We start from the raw sequence: 18971 nt of genomic DNA on the forward strand, positions 1-18971 counted from the left end.
ATCTCTTAGCTTATGGAAGCGGGATTCCAGTCAGACCTTTCGTCGATACAGTAGTTACTTGATTTAGTGGTCATTTGTCACTTTCCGATCGTTCCTAATGGGCATTTTCACGTAATGGAGTCAGAAAAATCATACTCCTTTTATTGCCCTACCTTTCAGGTTATGGCCAGTGCTTTGAAGGGGGGGACGCTGCTCTTAAAACAGCTTCCTTTAAATGTTAAGTAAACTCTGTGACACTTGTCAGTCTAGCTGCTTTTTTCCCACTGATTTAAAATGTGTGTTATTTTTTGAGTAAGTTGATTAGTTACCAAGAGATAAGTAGTCATATGTGGAAGAGCAATAGACAAAGCAGTGTTGGTCACAGAGCTTTAATTTTTATGTTTTCCAGTACTATGAACCCTGGTGAGTGCAATAAGAGAATCAGTTTTTTTTCATGCATCGCTTGGAACTAATTTTGAAGTTCATTAAACCTTGGCGGCACCAGTGGCAAGGAACCATTTCAAATGGCCATTTGAAACACCAAAGTGTAATGAGCTGTAAAATTGGTTCCAAGCAGTGCATCAAAAAAAACATTCTCTTGTTGCACTCACCAGGGTTCATAGTATTGGAAAATATAAAGATTACAGTTCCATGACTAACGCTGTTTTGTCTATTGCTCCTCCAAACAGGACTAATTATCTCTAATTATATTGGGAATTAATAAACTGAAAAAATAATGGAATATTTGAAATCAGTGAAAAAAAAACAGCAAGTCTGACAAACTTCACAGAGTTTACTTAAAAATTAAAGGAAGCTGTTTTAAGAGTAGTGTCCCCTTTAAAATGGTTATCATTCAGGACAAAAACCTCGTAAAGATTTTTTAAGCCATCACCCCTTTGGTTCTAGTTCCGGAGACATCCTTGCTGCTCGAACAGTGTTCCACCTCGCAGCAGGAGGACATCATAGTCACCATCCAAGAGGCAGCGGAAAAGCTGAGGTAAGAACTGTATGGGTGGTGGGGAAACACAGTTTGTGTGTCACAGTTTATCAGGGAAGGCTTTGCACTTTTATTATCAGTGTACAGGGGTTGGTTCTACTTTTAATCAGGGGGAAGGGAATAGTTTGTTAACACAAGTGTGTCACACAATTTGAAGAATGCTAGTAGTACCTAATTGACACTCATTGTAGGTGGGTTTTGCCTGAGTTTTTCCTTTTGTTTTACAAGTTTAAACTGCGAGGAAGATCGCCCGGGGAATTCTAGGATCCAGCACGTCTGCACAGACTAGTGAAAGACAGTCTATAGCTCGAGCATTCTTGTTATTTGTTCCTTAACGAAACAATGGAAGAGGAAAGCGGGGAAGACGTGTAGGTTAATTCTTACATTAGAGGCACGCGCTTTTTTTCTTTGTGTGTACGTATCTGAAAACAAACTTGGTGTCCTTTTTGATGAGCAGTTATTGTCTTGTTTGTTTTGTTGGGATCACCTGCACATTCTCAACATTATCACTCATTCATTCATTTTTTCACAGTGGACACCCGATTTTATGAAGCTGGCGAGAATTTTGAAATGCGCTGTAAGAGCCAGGAATTGGTAAAAGGGGGCGTGTAACAAAATTTGCAAAATTTTAACTTGTAAAAAAGTATGGTGATTTTAAGAGGGTGGTCGATCTTGGACCATACACGATATAGAAACTGTAAAAGAAGGGGGAATGCAAGGTTACTTGTGGGTGCATACGTTTTGTTTTCTTTTTCTACAAGAAGAGCCGGTGTACCGCAGGGAACTGCACTTTGCCCTCTTTTTTTCGCCGCCACCATGGCTCTTGGCACAGGAGCATTCACAAGAGGAGTGTCGCCCGGTACGCTGAAGGTGGTAGCAGGGACGACAGGCTGTTTGAACGGCACGCAGGTGAGTAGATAGCATGAGGACCGCAGGGGGAGGAAGGGGGCATGAACCTAAAATGTGGCACAAAATGTGGTGCAGGGTAAGATCCTGACGCGGGCGTTCGGTTACAGATGGATTTGATTTCGTCTATTTGTTTTCTTATTTTGGGACTGCAAGCAGCACCTCAGGAACAGGGCGCTAAAAAGACATACAAGGGTGCAGACGGGGATGATGCAAGCAATTTAAACAGAAAGGGGAAACTCTAAAGTCTAAAGAACATGATTTGAGGTGTTGAAGAGAAGTGCACAAAACTAGGAAGCTCAACATACGGGCTGCAGTTGGTGTTATCGTAGCCCAAGTCAGCCACGGAAAGAATGACTAAAACGGCGAAAAAAATTTAATAAGAGATCTTTTTGTCATGCTAGCTTGGAGGTCTGCCCTTTTTTGGGATGAGTGCTTGAAAGTGTCTGGTTCCTTTGAATGAGGAGACAACCCTTTCTTTTTCACCGCATGTTGTGAATGCTGTTGGGCTGTGCGTTGTAGGCTACTAGCTTCACCTATGTCTTTCATAAATATTCTTTCCAACTGCACAGAACTACACGCTCCAACTCAGGTAGACTTTTCTTACACCATGGCTGCCGCACAATGTCTTGTTATTCTTCGCCCCAACAAACGTCAAGCGTTGTCAAGACGTAACATCGGGTGGAAAACGTTGAACGATACCGATGATTTCCAGCAGGGAGCCACTACATCCTGCCTACATTCCCAGCGGTCAAAGTAGTACTGAGAAGTACAAAAAGACCCTATACTTGGAACAAAGTCACCTGGTTGTCGGCCCCCTTTGAGTGTGCGGTTTCTCCTTGCAGCCTTCAGTGGCGCCATCTGTCGGAGCTCTCTGCAGTTCCTGCACAAAGCCCTGGCGCTCCCAGTCCACGCTCCCGCACCCCAAGCCTGCTTCACCGACCTGGCGGTCAGCATCACGCTCCTGGCACTGGACCTGTGAGTGGGGTGCCACACGTGCAGTGTTCAAAGAGACACTGGGGACCTTGGATTTACAGTGTTGGACTCACTGCAGATAGTCCGTTGGCAGTGTGAGGATTAAAACAGAAAGTTGGGCAAGTTGGGGCTGAGATAACGGAGGCATGTTTCCTAGTGCAAAAAATTGGCCGCGTATCTGCTCCTTTCGTTGCAAATTTCGTCAAAAGACGATAGTCTTTATCGACTTTTGCCAAGTAAATGCCTCCCTTCTCTTTCCCACTCACCTCTCATGTTGTTCCTCTTGCGTCGCGCTCCTCCCAAGGTAAAGACGCCAAAGGTTTGCTTAAATCATTTTAAATTTCCCGCGTTCCACTGCTCCAAACCGGGTGTCTCGATGCCAACGCTGCCGTACGGCGAAGACGCGCGTGAATCGAGGTGCCCTACTTCAACGTTTATAGAACCGCGTTTCCCTACTCCATGTGCGTTTCGAGCAGAACGTGGAACCTATCTAGTGGAACCTTTCGTAACGGTTGCCGGTTGATTCCTTAAAATGCCGCAAGAAGCTATAGTGGCGCGGGTGACATCAGGCGACGGCGAAGTGAATTTTTTTTCTGGAGTTGATGAAGTATTTAAATTTCGCCAAAGTCAAGCATGTATGATTTTTTTTAAAGGAACACTGCAAACATCACTTCTGTATTAATTTGTTGTCTTATATTTGCGTAATGTCTTGTTCTTCTTCAACAATGTTGACAGGTATGAACATTACACCGGACTTAGACGGGTAGATTTAGCTGTGACTATATAAGACTATTGCACAGGCATTGTTTTACTTTGGCCGGGTGGCTGAATCGAGTCACAGACAGACAGACAGACAGACATACAGACACACCAAATTTCTGGGTTTAAGTAGCCCAAGAAAGACTATCGTTTTTAAAAAAGACACGAACACAGGAGAAGAGCCCCATACTTGCGTGATTCTAACGCACCCCCCTGATTGTAACGTGCTGGTAAGTTTGCTTAGGAAAATTCAAAAACATAATTTGATGCCAGTTCTTCAGCGCAGATGTAAGTATAGGCAGAATCTGAGCTAGTTGGATCATAATTGGTCTAAATACTGGTCAGCCTAAATTTAACTCGGGACACAGACAAGGACGAAAGGATAAGAACAAGGGCAGACAAGTACGTCAGCGTTTGTGCTTTTTCGTTCGTCCTTGTCTGTGTCCTGAGTTAAATTTAGGCTGACCAGTATAAATCAGATGTAAGTGACATGAAACCATGGTACTGGCGGAGGACATTTTAATTTTATTTGATGCACGCAATGGTGGCAGCAAAAGTCTCTTGTGCTTCACAGTAGCACCGCTTATCCAGTTACTGCTGGCGTTAAAACTGGAGTGGGAAATGCATTGAAAGGATTTGGAATTTCAAGCGCCTTTTTAACTTCGTAATTTTAGACCTGACCGTTTAGGGTTGGTTCATTCGCTGCAAATTTATGAATTCCGCCTTGGAAGTCTTCAAGTTGTTGAAAACGCCCAAGCTTCGAGGCGGTGAAGCCATGCATTAAAATGTGGCTCTGCTTTGTTTATGTCAAGCACCCACTCATGTTTCCGGTACGCCCAATATGCATGATGCCGCTCGATCCCCCTCGCTGTCGGGAAGGAAAATTTCCTTGCGCGTGATGGGTGTTTGATAGTGGCATCTTTTCAGAGCCGTAACGACTGAAACGCGTCGCCAAGTACAGCAGCAGAAATATGTGCAACAGCCTGCCAAGGTATGCCCATTAAGAAATGGGTCCACCAAAATTTACTCAAGTGATGTTGATGGGTTGTTTTGGATTGGATTGAGTTGGCTTTTGGGAGGAGTTCATGTGCCTGGCAATGCGGCTGGCTGCTTGTAAGCCAGTTTTGGTTTTGATTCCGGTTGTAACGCGTGCACAAATTTGAAGGCTACTTGTAGCGAAGAAAGGTGCGTGTTAGAATCGTGCAATTACTGTAAGTAGAGAAGGACATGGGAGAAGGATAAAAAGAAGTGCCTGTGTTGTCTGCGTGCTTCTTCTCTGTTTGGGCCTTTTTTTGTGCTAGGAAACATGCCTCAGTCCAAGGATACCTCACCCCGTAGAGATATATGTGAAAATATTAAAGCCGTTCCGCGCAATGTGAAAGCTGTCGGAAGTGCAGAGCAGTGATTCGTCATAATGGGCTGTGGCACCGTTATCCGCTCACTTTTATGACCCATCACACTCTTCGGCCTGGCTCATTCCTTTCCTGATGAATTCAACGGACGTTTGTCCCACGCATTTAAAATTTCCCGCCTTCGCAGTGCTCGAGCGCCCCCTGCCTGAAACTGCACCAGCAGGAGTTCCGTTATTTTTGTGCTCGCTTTTCCTCCTGCACGTGCTGGCGTTGCACTGCCACTTTTTTTCGCTTACTATCGTAAAAACCAACCCAACGAGCGTTCCTAACTATGAATGCAAGCGCTGCCGGTCAATTACGTATATTTTGCCTCAAATGTACCTGCAGTTTTCTTTGCACTAAACAGCGGGGAGATGTATGACAAGCGCCCGTGGTTCACGAGTTTCGAACGCTTCGGATGTATAGACCGCTTGGCTTTTGAAGCCTCTGGGTTACGCCGCAACGACGGAACACCGTGTGGCTCTACTTGGGCCCAGCGAGCGAGCTACGACGACAAGGCAAGCCCCTAAAGTGCTGTGCACTTAAAACAAATGTTACATTGCTTCGCAGGGTGTCCGCAGTGAGTCTGAGGCAGATACTCAAAGGGTCCCACTGAAGCGCATTGAAGGGAACAACCGGACACGATGTTGAGCCATTGTTGCAGTATTCCTCGTTGCATTTGGTGCCCAGTCGCAAGATTTGACGCTCTCCTTTGCAAGTGAGCAGCCATTGTTGCGGGAATGTTTTGGTGCTTTTTTCCCCAGGCCACCACCGCAATCAGGACAAGTGAAGGCCAGCTTTGTGAGCCTCTTCGACCACTTTGGCTGTTCACCTCACACACACCCCAGGTGGGTTTTGTGTTTCACCTAGGTTTCATGGGAAGGGTTTTGTTGACGGGTATGTGTTAGGCTTGTGCGAATAGTGATATTTTAGTTCGAAGCGAATTCGAAGCGAATAGTCGTAGGGGTCGAATACTTTCGAAGCGAATTCGAATACCGTAATTACCCGATTCTAACGCGCCCCCGATTCTAACGCGCACCCCATTTTCCTGGCAAAAAAACCGAAAAAATTTGCACCTCCGATTGTAACGCGCACGGAACTTTGTGAGCCAGAGAAACGAATGCGAGAGAAATGGGCGATTTATTTCTCGAAATAATCGCACTCATCTCACTCCTCGTCGCTCTCCGCTGACCACAACATCTTGTTCTTGGTGCCGTCAAGCGCGTTCGCGACGCCACACTTCATAACGAACGTTCAAACATGATCGATGGGATCGTGGCCCATGCCTTGCACACCCATCCTGCGAGCTTCTCCAGAGGCGCACGCTTCAGCCGACCGCTCGTTTTGAACGCGTGAGAGCCGCTGCCGCCATTTCTGTTATCAAGCGCGCAAGTGGAACGATTTGACGATTTGTGTGAACGCCGATAGAAAAGCCTAGGCGCCTATGCTATAGTGCCTAGAATATTCTAGGCACTATACCTATTCTTCCTGCGTCTGAAAAATCGTTGCTAAGAGCTTTGGCGCCTGCTTGAGATGGCGATGGTGGTGGGCTGGACGCAATTCCCATTGTTTCGGCAGTTTCGGTTTCGTATCCGATTCTAACGCGCATGCGATTTTTCGACCTATTTTTCCGGAAAAAAAGTGCGCGTTAGAATCGGGTAATTACGGTAGTTGTCAGGTGTCACTGAGCTTCCTGTCACTGAGACATTCTGGTAAAGAAGTTCTACAGTAAAATCTCGATGATACGAATATCGCGGGACCGCCAAAAATATTCGTATCATCCTAAATTCGTATGAATAAACACAGACCAAGAAATTGAGCACTGAAAAAAGTTGGCGTTTATTTCTTTTCTTACTTTCGCGTGGAGAAATCCGTGACGTTTTTCTGCTTTTTCTTAACCTTTGTGTTGCCGAGCGGTAATTTCTGGACTTTCATCTCCTCACTCGCGGTGCCCAAGCTCACAACAGGAGCGTTTTTGCACGCGATTCATGCACGTCAGCGTTGCGCGCGCGATTTTAATGCCCGCCTTGGCGATTCCGCGCTTGCGGTCGCCTGTGCCACGGTGAGAAAATGACGCGCGTGGCAGTGGGAGGAGCCTGACTATTTGCGCCAATGGGAAGGCGTGCACCTCAGGGCAACAGTTTCGAAGCGCTCGAGACAGCTGGCTGGCTCCACAGGAGATGTTTAGGCTTAGCACCCCGGCAGATATTTCATGGGCACTTTCGCTAGCGGCGCGGATGATTTTTTATAGCACCGTTTTCGCCCACATCATTAGCTCATTTACCGCACAAGAAACTTCGTGTGTGCTTTGAGCGGTATCTTAAGTAGCAGTTAGAAGCGGTGGCTCGAGCGCCCCGCACCACTTCGCGACCGAAGGTGCCGCCTGGTTGCCGCGGCCGGCCGTGCCCCGCGCAGCATGCGGGTGGTTTCGCGGCAGCGTCAGCGTGCCTGCGGAGTCCGCGGCGCGTTTTCGCGAACAGAAAACAACAGCCCGGCCGTTCCTGGAGAAGGAGCCCATACGTCGCCGTCTCTCGCTCGTTCGGCAGTTGGGCGCCTCGCCGGCTCGTTCGTATCATCCGCCAAGCCGCGCAGGCCCGTTCGTGAGAGCCGAAATTTTCCCCATTGTTGCAATGGGAACAATTTCATTGTTCGAAACAGTGAAACAGGAGCCTCGACTACACTGCCGAACATGCGCGAAGGCTGCGACGACGCGACAACACTCTGATTGTGGCTTAGCTTGTCTTGGCTCCACATTAGTCAAGATGTAGGACTGATGTCAATGGCACTGCGGCTTGCCTAACGAAACCGAAACTTGAACGAAGTTTTGATATTCGTTCATCCCGAATACTTCGAAATATCGGAAATTTTAAATTCGAGTCGAAGCGAATTCGAATATTGTAATATTCGTTCGAATATTCGAAGCGCCCGAATTTCGCACAAGCCTAGTCACTATGTGTACTTGTTTTCTAATTGGGTCAGTTATTTCAAATAAGGGAGCGCAGAATATTTTTTTGAAGAACCGCGTTAGCGACTCGAGCGACGTCAATGTGAACTCCAGTTACCACAGTTTGTTGGGTCGCTTGGTCGTATCAGACACACTAGGCCGACGCGATGGCGACGCAGACGAGTCGCCAAACCATCGGTCAGCTGCCGAATCGCAAGACCGTGTTGTCACACGCCGACGGCGACACAAACACGTCGGCCCATGGAAAGTCGCCGTAGTGTGACTGACTCGCCAACCGAAGATGCCAACAAAACCGGTCGCCCGACTGGTTGCCCGACGCGTCGTCGGGAATCGACCGAGAAGCGAAAACTGCGCCCCGACAACATTCGTGCCGCAATGAATGCGGCGCTATTTTGTTAGTTTCTGGAGTGTAATAAACTCACTAAGGTTCATGAAGCCCATACAGCTCAACACTAGCGCTAATGCGATCCGTATTTTGGCGTTCGGTGCTTCGGCCGTGCTCTTCGGCGACGCCGCTACCCCGGAGCTGCAAACTGCATATGCACGTGCGATCGGCTCGCCTGTAGTAAATATAAGGTCAGTTTCGTGCAGAAGAAGAGTTACGTAGGGTAATTTGGGTAATAAGAGATCAATATCGGCGAAGGTTTTTAACGTAAAACGTAAAACCAAATTACAACAAGCACTATTCCTACAGTGCAAAATCGCAGTCGCAGCCGGGCCCACTTATCTTTGCGAGCGCTTTCGCGAAGGAGCACAGTTGATGGCGATAAGCTATTGCAGGAGCTTCGCGGAACTTTGCTGCGCAAGCGCTATTCAAGAAATTTCAGTTTACCAGCCAGGAATTCTGTAAACTAGCTAGTAAACGCCGACGTACGACTCAAAGGATGGGCCTCCATCTAGTACACCGGCTACTTCGCAGCCGGAGCCCCATTTGTGCGGTGGCGCAGTGGTCTTGCACGTCGCGCCCGCTCGGCGGTCAACGTTGCAAATTCAATTCGCGACAAAGACCTTTTTTTTTGAGCGGTTACATTTTTATGGTTTGCTTGCATATCCATGGTTTTCATTTGTCTGCATCCGAGGATGCAGACAAAGAGCCCATGTCGGAGCTGTCGCGGCTTGACATGACGAGCCGGCGTGTTTACTTCCGTGGGGAAGCACGTGTGTGCGGGAGCAGACGCCGCAGTAAAGTCGCAGCGTACCGCAGCGCCGCATGGTAGACACTCGTGGCAGAGCGTCCTCGCAACACTGTGACATCACTGCTTAAATGGACGCCCAGAAACAAACCGAATCCTGTTCACATAAATCGTGCAATAATAAATTTTTTACTCAGAATATGTGCATGTGAGAGCATGTATCATGCTTTCTAAAGAAATATAAAGCGTTTGCAACAAAGAATGCACAAACAACAAATTTGGTGGCACAACACCTTTAACAGTTCGTTTGGTTTCACTCTTCCTTACTCCCCTTCCCCACTAAACGTGCAACAAATGTTTTTCGTTGTGCAATCTCTTTACGTCGTTAAGGCATATTATTTATTGTCTTATGTCATGCATACTTTGCATCTATTTGTGCACTATCGCTGTTTCTATACGAACTCACTCCGTGCCATTTCTGTAATTCACTTACTTGGTACAAGGGACCAAGTGTTGTGCTTAGTACCTTGTGTGCAATTTTGTGTAGTTTGTTATCCTCTCTAAGACGCTGTCTAACTCAGAACTTTGCAGTCACTTCACGGGAACCTTACAACTAACGTGAGAAGGAGCAAGCCTGCTCGCAACCTGGTGTCAGCATCTCCTTCTTTGTCATGTACCATTGTTCCTAAAGAAGAAAGTTTATGACAGCTGCATATTACCGGTACTCACCTACGGGGCAGAAACTTGGGGGGTCATTAAAAGGGTTCAACTTAGGTAAATTGAGAACGACTCAGCGAGCAATGGAACGGAAGATGATAGGTGTAACATTAAGGGTCAAGAAGAGAGCAGAGTGGGTCAGGGAACAAACGCGTGTTAAGGACACATTAGTAGAAATAAGAAGAAATGGGCGTGGGCAGGGCATGTGATGCGAAGGCAAGATAACCGTTGGTCATGAAGGGCAACAGAGTGAATCCCTAGAGAAGGCAAGCGTGGCAGGGGGCAGCAGAAATGTAGGTGGGCAGATGAGATCAAGAAGTTTGCGGGGATAAATTGGTCGCAGTTAGCACAGGCCCGGGATAGTTGGAAATCCATGGGAGAGGCCTTTGCCCTGCAGTGGGTGTACACAGGCTGGTGGTGATCAATAAACAAACATGCAAACAAACAAGTGTTCCATCTCTCGACAACACCCCCAATTATGGGGTTAACGTATGACGTGGGTGCGGTGTGGTGCAGTGCATCTGGGCGCTTCCTCTGCCTGCTGCTGGAAGACGACCAGGTGTCGAGCGAGCTTGAAACACGTGCGGCCAACGCTGAAGCCCGGATCGTGCAGTCCTGGCTGCGCTGCTGCGTCGCGGTGGAGCCCCCCTGCGCCGAGATGACACGCCTCTCGCGGTGAGATGGCTCTGCCAGCCGCTTACTGGGCTGCTGTTCCCTTAGAATGCAGTGCCGGCTGTTACGTTGTGGAATCCGTATTACCATCGTCGTAATTGTTGTGAACAACTTTACGGTTTCCTCCGCACCCTCCATGACATTTAATTTCCGCAGTTTTATAGCTGTAAGCAGGGTATGAAAGGCCTTGGCCGATGGATGCTCGCCGCCAGATTTGAAGGGCAGTGCGAAAACAGTTAAGTAAAAAAGAAAAAATGAATGAAGCTCACACTAACGCGTAAGACTTGAAGGTAGCGAAGCTGCACGTCACCTTCACGTCCGTCACGTAGGTTTAAGTCCATGATTGCAGCTGGTTTGCTTCTTATTCTTCGCTGCCGCAACAACCTTTACTCCATCACTGTTGGGATAAGTGTGAGCTTCTTTCATTTTTTTGAAAGTGATAATCATTGGGCATCGCCTTGGAGGGGCGTACGCTATGACGTTTCTTTCTCGTTCCAAGCAGTTGCCACGATTACAACTAACGCTGGAGGGATTTTTTTCTTTGTGGGGGGCGGGGGGGGGGGGGGGGGGGGGGGCAATTTTGGCCAGTCTCCCTGAGAGGTATGCTTGGCTTGACAAACGTGCACAGTCGTCATCACGAGCCACGCACACACGAACACTAGGTATTTTCTTGGCTTTGTTAACTGCCGGGCGATCGCCGCGAGGCCCACGCTGACGTACGCGCGCTTGGCAATTTCGTGGTATTTTTAACGGCAGACACGAAAAATTACAATTTTTCAAACTGCTTCGCTGTTGAAACTAACAATAAGCGAATAGAAAACAGAAGTGTGGGTAGAAGACATTCTGCTTCAAATTAAGGGAAAGAAGTGTGGTTCCGTCAGTCATGTGAGCGGATAAAGGACAACAGGTGGACATCCGTTTGAGAGTGACTGCAAAAGGACGGTGAATAGAATAGGGGAAGACCAAGGAATCGGTCGGAAGGCGAACTACTGAGTGATGAAGAGTGTTTGATATACAAGGAGCTATTCGTAGACTGAGTGCATGTGGCTGGGGCCTTTTGTCTTTTTCAGGTGAGAACTTTCTGAAAACATTTCAGTAATCATTCCAGGCCAAGGGACGACGGTAGAGAGCTTTCAGCTCTTCAAAGAATGAGGAGCGAAAAGTTTGTTCAGGTGCTCCTGTTCCTTTGAGCAAGGTGTTCGTCTATTGTTCTCTCAGCTAAGCTCACAGACGCAGGTTATATCCTGTCTTGCGCCGCTGTTTTTCTGATGCATTTGAAAAACAATGCCCGTGTGTGTCCAGGTTCATGCACCTTGGGCGCGTATAGTTCATCAGTTGCTTTCATTGTCTTTTCTCATAGCTTCTTTATTCCTCATTTCTTTCTCTTTGTCACCCTGACGCCTGCCCTAGAGCCACTAAATAAGCTAATGACTAGGCTTGTGCGAATATTACAGTATTCGAATTCGCTTGAACCCGAATTTAAAATTTCTGATATTTCGAAGTATTCGGGGTGGGCGAATATAGACACTGCGTTCAAGTAATATGAGGAGTTTTGGTTTCGTTGGGCAAGCCGCAGTGCCATTGACATCAGACCTACATCTCGACTACATTCGGAGCCAACACAAGCTAAGCCACATTCAGGGCACTGTCGGAGCCATCTTACGCGCGCACATTCGTCAAGGTAGTCAAGGCTCCCGTGTCATTGTTTCAAACAGTGAAATGGTAACGAAACAATATGGTTGGTTACCGTGTGGCACGCGTGCAGTGAGCAGGTGTTGATTGCACTCCACGCTTGAACTTTAGTGGGCATCAGCTACTTCAATCAGTCGAGTGACATAGCCAATGCGTTGACGGGTGCCAACCCGATATAGGTGGTATTCGTTGAAAAGTTTAGCTGTGAATTTTATTGCTGGGCAACACTGGAAACAGCCACAAACATGTTTGATGCGCCACGGACATGGCGCGGCTTGGGCCACTGCGCTTGCACGCCGTAGAAAAAACAACACTGGCATGCGTCATCTGCTCCATTTCAACTCGAATTCAACAATGGTGTAAACAGACACGTTATTAATCGCACTCACATTGGACTCGAGGCAATAGTTTGCGTTCGGTAAGGTACAGTTTGTTAACGTGCAACACAGTCATGTGCTTAGCACGGACAAGTATCGCCATCCCACGGAGCCCGACGTAATGAGTGGAGGCGCACTCACACGGTTGCCTGCATGCGCGCCTCACCAGCGAATACATGCAATAGAACTTTTAAATGCGGAGCATTTCTTAGGCCCGCGATGTCACTCGTCGATGTTGTCGGCGCCGTCCACACGCTCACTGTGCATGCGCGTCGCGTCGAGGCGCAGGTGTGCGTCTCTCCCCCGTACCCTCCTCGCTCTCAACATTAGGTGCGGCGGTGCGAGAGGAGCGCGTGTACCCCGTGCGCTCCGTCGCTCTCAACAACAGCTGCGGCGGTGCGGGGGGAGCGCGTCTGTGCGCGCATGCGTCGTAGCTACCCGTGCGCTGCGTCGCGCTCAACAGTATCGGCGGCAGGGCGTGTGCACGTGATAACGGCGTGGTGGGTGCGTGGAAAGTTCGCGCGCTTGTGTACGGAAGTGTGCGCATGCGCATCTCTCCCTCGTACTCCTCTCCCTCGAACGCGGGCGGTGTGTATATAAGTGGCGGAGCGCGCATTCAGAATTCAGTCAAGGGCGTCTTTGCTTGGCTTTCGCTTGACTTGACGCTTTGCTTGACGGCACCAAGCAATAAAGACAGACTTTAACTTTACACTCCTTGCCTTCGCTTCTCCTTCATTCAATAAATAAGAATAGTAAAGACGAAATAACAAATAAGCATTCCCAAACCATACCCAATTACGCAACATTCACGTGATACCCCACTACTCTGCGACGCATTTACTCGAGTTCCCCCCGTGGGAAAATGCCGGCGGGTTTTTTTGATGAAGGTCCTGCCAGGCCCGGAAGCTCAGTGTCTCAGGGACACCTGACAACAATTTTAATTCGCTTCGAAAGTATTGACCCCAAGGACTATTCGCTTCAAATTTGCTTTGAACTAATATATTACTATTCACACAAGCCTACTAGTGACACCCCCCTGTCCCAGCAGGAAATAGGAGGCAAAAGAGTGGTGTCTCCTGCCAATCTTTTCTCTTTTCCATAAACCTTTCTCTCGCTCTCTCTCTCTGTTTCTCTGTGCAGAAAGCACTAAAATTTGAAATTTGAAATTTAACATTTTTCTGTTTCTTGCTGCTATTCGGAGTTCGTCAATATACACAAGTTGTGAAACTCTGCTTCAGAATTCAGGCCATGCGAGCACCACTGATTTTTTTGAAGCTGAGAGGTAAGTGACTTGGTGTGGGGGACAGCAAAAACTGGACTTTGCTGATCATTTGCTTAGTAATGCAATTTACTGAAATAAAGCTTGCTTTTCAAATTAAAAAGCATCTAATTAGGTAATTTTCACCTTAGTGTACACAGTTTGTCCTTTTATGACTTACGGCAGCAGCTGCAAACACTTGGGTTACGTCAACTTTCTGCCTACTGATGGCAGGCAAGTGAACTTGCGCCATGTTTTCCCCCAGTGCAGGGGGTGCCAATTGCAGACCTTTTTAAGTGCAGAGCACTTTAGGGGCTCACCTTGTCATTGTAGCTCACTCGCTGTACCCAAGTAGAGCTACACGGTGTTCTGTCGGAGCGGCATCCCACAGAAGCTTCGAAAGCCAATCGGTTTATATAGTCATAATCGTTTGAAGCTCGTGAACCGCTGGCGCTTGTCATACATCCCCCCGTTATTTAGCGCAAAGAAAACTGTACGCACATTTGAGGCAAAATATACGTAACTAACCGGCAGCGTCCACGTTTATTTAGATAGAAACGCTTGTTGGGTTGGTTTTCACGATAGTAAGCGAAAAAAAGTGGCGTAGCAACGCCGGCACGTGCGGGAGGAAAAGCAAGCACAAGAACAGAACTCCCGCTCAAGCAGTTTCAGGCAGGCGGCGCGCGAACACTGCGAAGGCGGGAAATTGGAATTGCATTGGGTGGTAGCAGCGAGCGGATAACAGCGTTACAGCCCGTTAGAGCGAATCCCTGCTCTGCACTTCCGATGTTTACGTTGAGCGGAACGGCTTGAATTTTTTTGATGCGTGGAGCCTATGGGGAGTTTCACAACAGTGTATATTGAGTAACTCTTTTGAAAGCTCATGACAGGAAGGGTTTCACATCACTGGGAGAGGCCATCATCCATCCTGCAGTGGACATGATTGGACCGTGGATGGTGGTGATGCTGCTGATGACGTGTCCCGCACACGCAGGATCATCCTGAGCCGCAAGGAGTTTGAGCGCTACAACGCCCTGGTGGGGGCCGTCGTCCCGTCCAAGGACGACGACCTGCTGACCCACGACGAGCTGGCCGTCCACTTCCTGGACTGCCTGGCGCAGTACGCGGACATCGTCTCAGCCATGGACGGCCTGTCTGCACTCTCCCAGCTGAGGCAGAGCGTCGCCTTCTACCTCCGGGACTTTGCGTCCCTGGTTGTCGCACAGCTGAGGAGCGGCACGGCCACCTCGACCCGTCTGGCCAACGTGTACTTCTTGTGTGGGCAGCTCTTCCGTCTGTGTGCGGGCCTTCTGTACACGAGGGTGAGTGTGGGTGAAAATGTTTGCTTTAGCGATGAGCTGCGAGGCCTTCCGTCTTGTGCGTGTTTTTGCGGAGGGGTGGACGAGACATTGTATGATCTGGAGTGTGTACGTAGGCGTGAATGCCTGCCGCTAATGTATCAGCGGAAAGAAGACCTTCATTTGTGTTGGAATATTGTCCACTTCCCTCTATGCCTGGCTTGAAGTCTAAATTTGCCCATATACAGTCAAACCCAGTTATATCGAACTCGCGAAAAAACACATATCAGTTTGATATGGCGGATAATTCGATATAAGCAAGCTAAGGAATTGGACGTCGTAAAAGCACGTCGCATTTTTAAAATAATTTTATAGGTGAAACTGCCTTACTTTCGCATGAAACAGTCCTGTATCTTCTTCTGCATGAACAACCTCGCTGGCCTAGACAGTACACACCTCTCCACATTGTCTATAGGATTGGAGCGGTTGAGGCCCCAACCTTTCACATTTGCGAAGAAGCGGTGGACTAGTCCGAGTGCACCAATCACTTTGGAGGTGTTGGGCAAAGGGTAGTTGTTGCTTTCCTCATTGCACCCGCTTTCACTTGCACTTGGTACGATGTCGGCGATGCAGTCTTCCAGACTCTCCTATGGTTGTGACACCATCATCGACACTTGCAAATCGTCGACCGTTGATCCGGCAATGGTGTCCGGAAATTCCGACAGCTCGCTCCACACTACGGCAGCACCAGCAGTGGCTTCGTTGCACTCAGCAAGGCTTGGGAGTGGGCTAGCTGGTGTTTTAAGATCTTGAAGTGCAGAGGTGCGCTGCCTGACACCAAAACATGGAACAGGGTGAATTACACAAAAACAGACAAGGTGAGGCGCAAACTATCAACTGTTTATTATCGTGTGAAGGGGGGCGGTTATATAAGATGGCCATGAAAAAGTTTGCACCTCACATTTTCTTTTTTTTGTGTAATTCACCCTGTTCTATGTTTTGGTGTCAGGCAGCGCACCTCTGCACTTCAAGATGTTCGTTGCACTCCTCAGGATTTGAGGCAATTGTAGGCGGTTTCTTTAGTAACGTCTGCCCAGAACCTACTTCGACAAGGTGTTCTCGAGCATCTTGTGCCTGAAGGGGACGTCCGACTTTTCACCAAGTTCCACTCGATTCGCGATTGCCTACCTGCTTCACGGCGAAAGGCGAATTTGGTTGCTTCAAGCTAGCTAGAGCAACTAAATAGGCCTTTGTTTAGTGACACTAGCGTCCACAAAGCGCAAACGACGCAAACACAATGAAAAAAAAAAGCATGGCAGGTGGGCTGGGGTCATTCTTTGCAAGGGGGGGGGGAGGGTGTCGACAGCTCGCCCTATGCGGCACGATGGTGCAGTTACGATAGGGAGAGCAAGATGAGGGAGGGGGAAGAGCCGCCCGCTGCCCATGAGTAGCCGCGCTAAACCACTTTGAAGGGTGTGCCGGGGGAATTTCTCCTCTGTCCTGAGGGAAAGCCAACTTGGGGGGCACTTCTGCGGCATTTTGCGTTCGATACATCGGTTGTCGCTGGAATTTTCGTTCTATATAAGCGTAGTGTCAGCCATGTATTCTCATTTTAAATGTACCATGTCCGTAAATAGTTTGATATAAAGAATGATTTATTGTAAACAGGTTCGACTGTATATGTTTTAACACCGAAAAGAAAAATGCCAGAAATATTGAAAAACCGTCAAGTTTCGTGCTACAGTGACTTATTGTAAGGAGGAGTGATGCAGTAGATGTCAGCACTAAAATGACAGTTATGAGTGTGTCAGATGCAGATTATCCTTCAAGTGATACGATCAAAAGCTGCAGGTTGGCATTTAGGGGATAGAGTCCAACAGGACTAGAGGCCCCAGTAAAATTGCCCATTCATGTTTCCCGGCGGCCACCAACCACACAGACAAGGTTCTGTGACATCATGGAGGCGTTGCTAGAAAGTGGCTATTCTGTAATATCATGACTATTCGTTAAAGTTTGTGATGAAAATTGCTATCGCTCTCATCGGGACAAAGAAGTATTTTTAATAAGCCAAAATTTGAATGGTTGAACTTGCTTAGTGAGGTAAGAAGCGCTCTTGATATCATAGGGGCTAATTAATCTTCAGAATTACTCTGGTGGAAAGGAGACCTGATGATGACCGGGGGGCTCTTTGATGGTCAGTCCCGGTCTCACTGCGGACTCACTCAGAAGCAATCTGGCACTTCTTTTTCACATACTATATTTCTGTGTCGTGGGGAATCCTTAGACTTCCTGAGAACTACGGTGGACTCGTGATAGTTCAAACTTTCGGGCAAATCAAACAAATTTCAACATTCCGGTTGGCCCGCTATGTTTTCAGTGTATTTTGAAGCCGCTTAACTCAAACTGCTTCATTGCGTAAATTTGGTTAGTTCGTACTTTTTGCTTGTTTGTGTTGGAAAATATCTGTCTCTTATGCCACTTCTGGCTGCACATTTGCATCCTTATACAGTCGAATCTCGTAAATTAGAACTTGAATGGGCCCAAAAATTTGTTCAAATTCAAACGAGTTCGAAATAATGAAAGCTATTTAAATACATATGACTTTGCCAGGACCGCCATGTCAGTTCAAATGAACCAGAAGTTCGAATTAGGTGAGTTTGAAGTAACGAGGATTGATTGTGTCACGAACAGTTGCAAATAAAGCCGGTTATCTGCATGCACTTGTCAAAACAACGAACTGGCAGACCTTGCTGGCGTTGAAAACTGTTTTGAACTCTCATGCAAAGACAAAACAGTCATACCTTCGTGATCTTTTTTTATTATTATTTTTTTTTCCGGAGCATGAATAGCATTTCAGTATTGTGCGTGAATGTTGTCTTACTAAATATATGTGACTGTTTCATTACAATGGAAGTTGGTATGTTGCACCAAGTCACATTTATGAGAGTTTCTGATAATTCAAGCAAAATCCTCCGGTCCTTTCGAGTTTGAATTATTGCGAGTCTACTGTATCTCTGATGAGTCTGGAAGAGGAGCCCCAGAGCCCTGCGTTGATCTCGCTGTGTATCGGTAGAAACCGAGTGCGACGTCAACCGAGCCTGTGCAGTAAAAAAGCACAACAGTTCCTCTTAGTTTGCCTTTCCGCATTCGTGACTTAGCCAGCAAACTTTACTGCATGCTAAAATAACTAAGTCCAACTATGGCTTCGACTAGCAATTGCTGTCCCGGAATTCTCGCAAACGTGATTAGCTCACAGTCTTGCATCTCTTTGTAGCTGTTGTGTATCTGTATCTGTGTGCTGAAAAATAGCAAGGGCATGTCAACCAAAGTTGCTGCTGTGTACCCTTGCAGGGGATGGCGGATTGCCTGCTGCCGAAGCTCCTGGACTCCCTTGTGCTGCCAAGTGCACTGTACGCAGGGAAGCTGATCCCCCAGGCTCAGCTGGCCGCCATCAAACAGCACTTGCCTCTGGTGAGTTGGGAAGGAGGCAGCTTGGTGGGGTCCCTTCCCCCCGGCCGGGGTGGTTGGCAGCAAATTTGCATTTCCTTCGCTGTACAGCATAGCCAGGAACAAAGAAGAACAAAGAAGAACGTTTATTTCATTCTTTGCATACTGTACAATTTTACCATCTGGGCCCTTAGTCAACTGGCTAGTACCCGGGCCCATGCAGTAAAGGCTTCATAAAATTGTACGCGGGTCATAAACATTGCAGTGGGAAATCACATTACACATATGAAGAGAAGACAACACTGTAAAGAAATGCCGCTTGGCTACAATGGTGATACATACTTTCCGTCACGAAAGAACTCTTTTACACTTCTCGTAAAATTGGCGGTAGTTGCATTAGTTTTA

General features: G+C 47.6%; 1 protein-coding gene across 1 annotated transcript in view; it reads left to right on the top strand.

Annotated features, from left to right (window-relative positions):
• Nucleotides 1-18971, top strand: part of LOC144142914 (protein MMS22-like) — an 80065-nt gene that overhangs the window by 49022 nt on the left and 12072 nt on the right. Inside the window, exons 19-25 of the mRNA XM_077674752.1 lie at nucleotides 886-976; nucleotides 1809-1885; nucleotides 2728-2860; nucleotides 5772-5855; nucleotides 10339-10497; nucleotides 14816-15143; nucleotides 18471-18590. Coding sequence (XP_077530878.1) covers nucleotides 886-976; nucleotides 1809-1885; nucleotides 2728-2860; nucleotides 5772-5855; nucleotides 10339-10497; nucleotides 14816-15143; nucleotides 18471-18590 — 992 coding nt within the window. The remainder of the gene's footprint in view (nucleotides 1-885; nucleotides 977-1808; nucleotides 1886-2727; nucleotides 2861-5771; nucleotides 5856-10338; nucleotides 10498-14815; nucleotides 15144-18470; nucleotides 18591-18971) is intronic.

This window comes from Haemaphysalis longicornis, unplaced genomic scaffold (genome assembly GCF_048455015.1).
Source record: "Haemaphysalis longicornis isolate Haplotype H1 unplaced genomic scaffold, Haemaphysalis longicornis Haplotype H1 scaffold_6, whole genome shotgun sequence".
In the NCBI taxonomy this organism is placed as follows: domain Eukaryota; kingdom Metazoa; phylum Arthropoda; class Arachnida; order Ixodida; family Ixodidae; genus Haemaphysalis; species Haemaphysalis longicornis.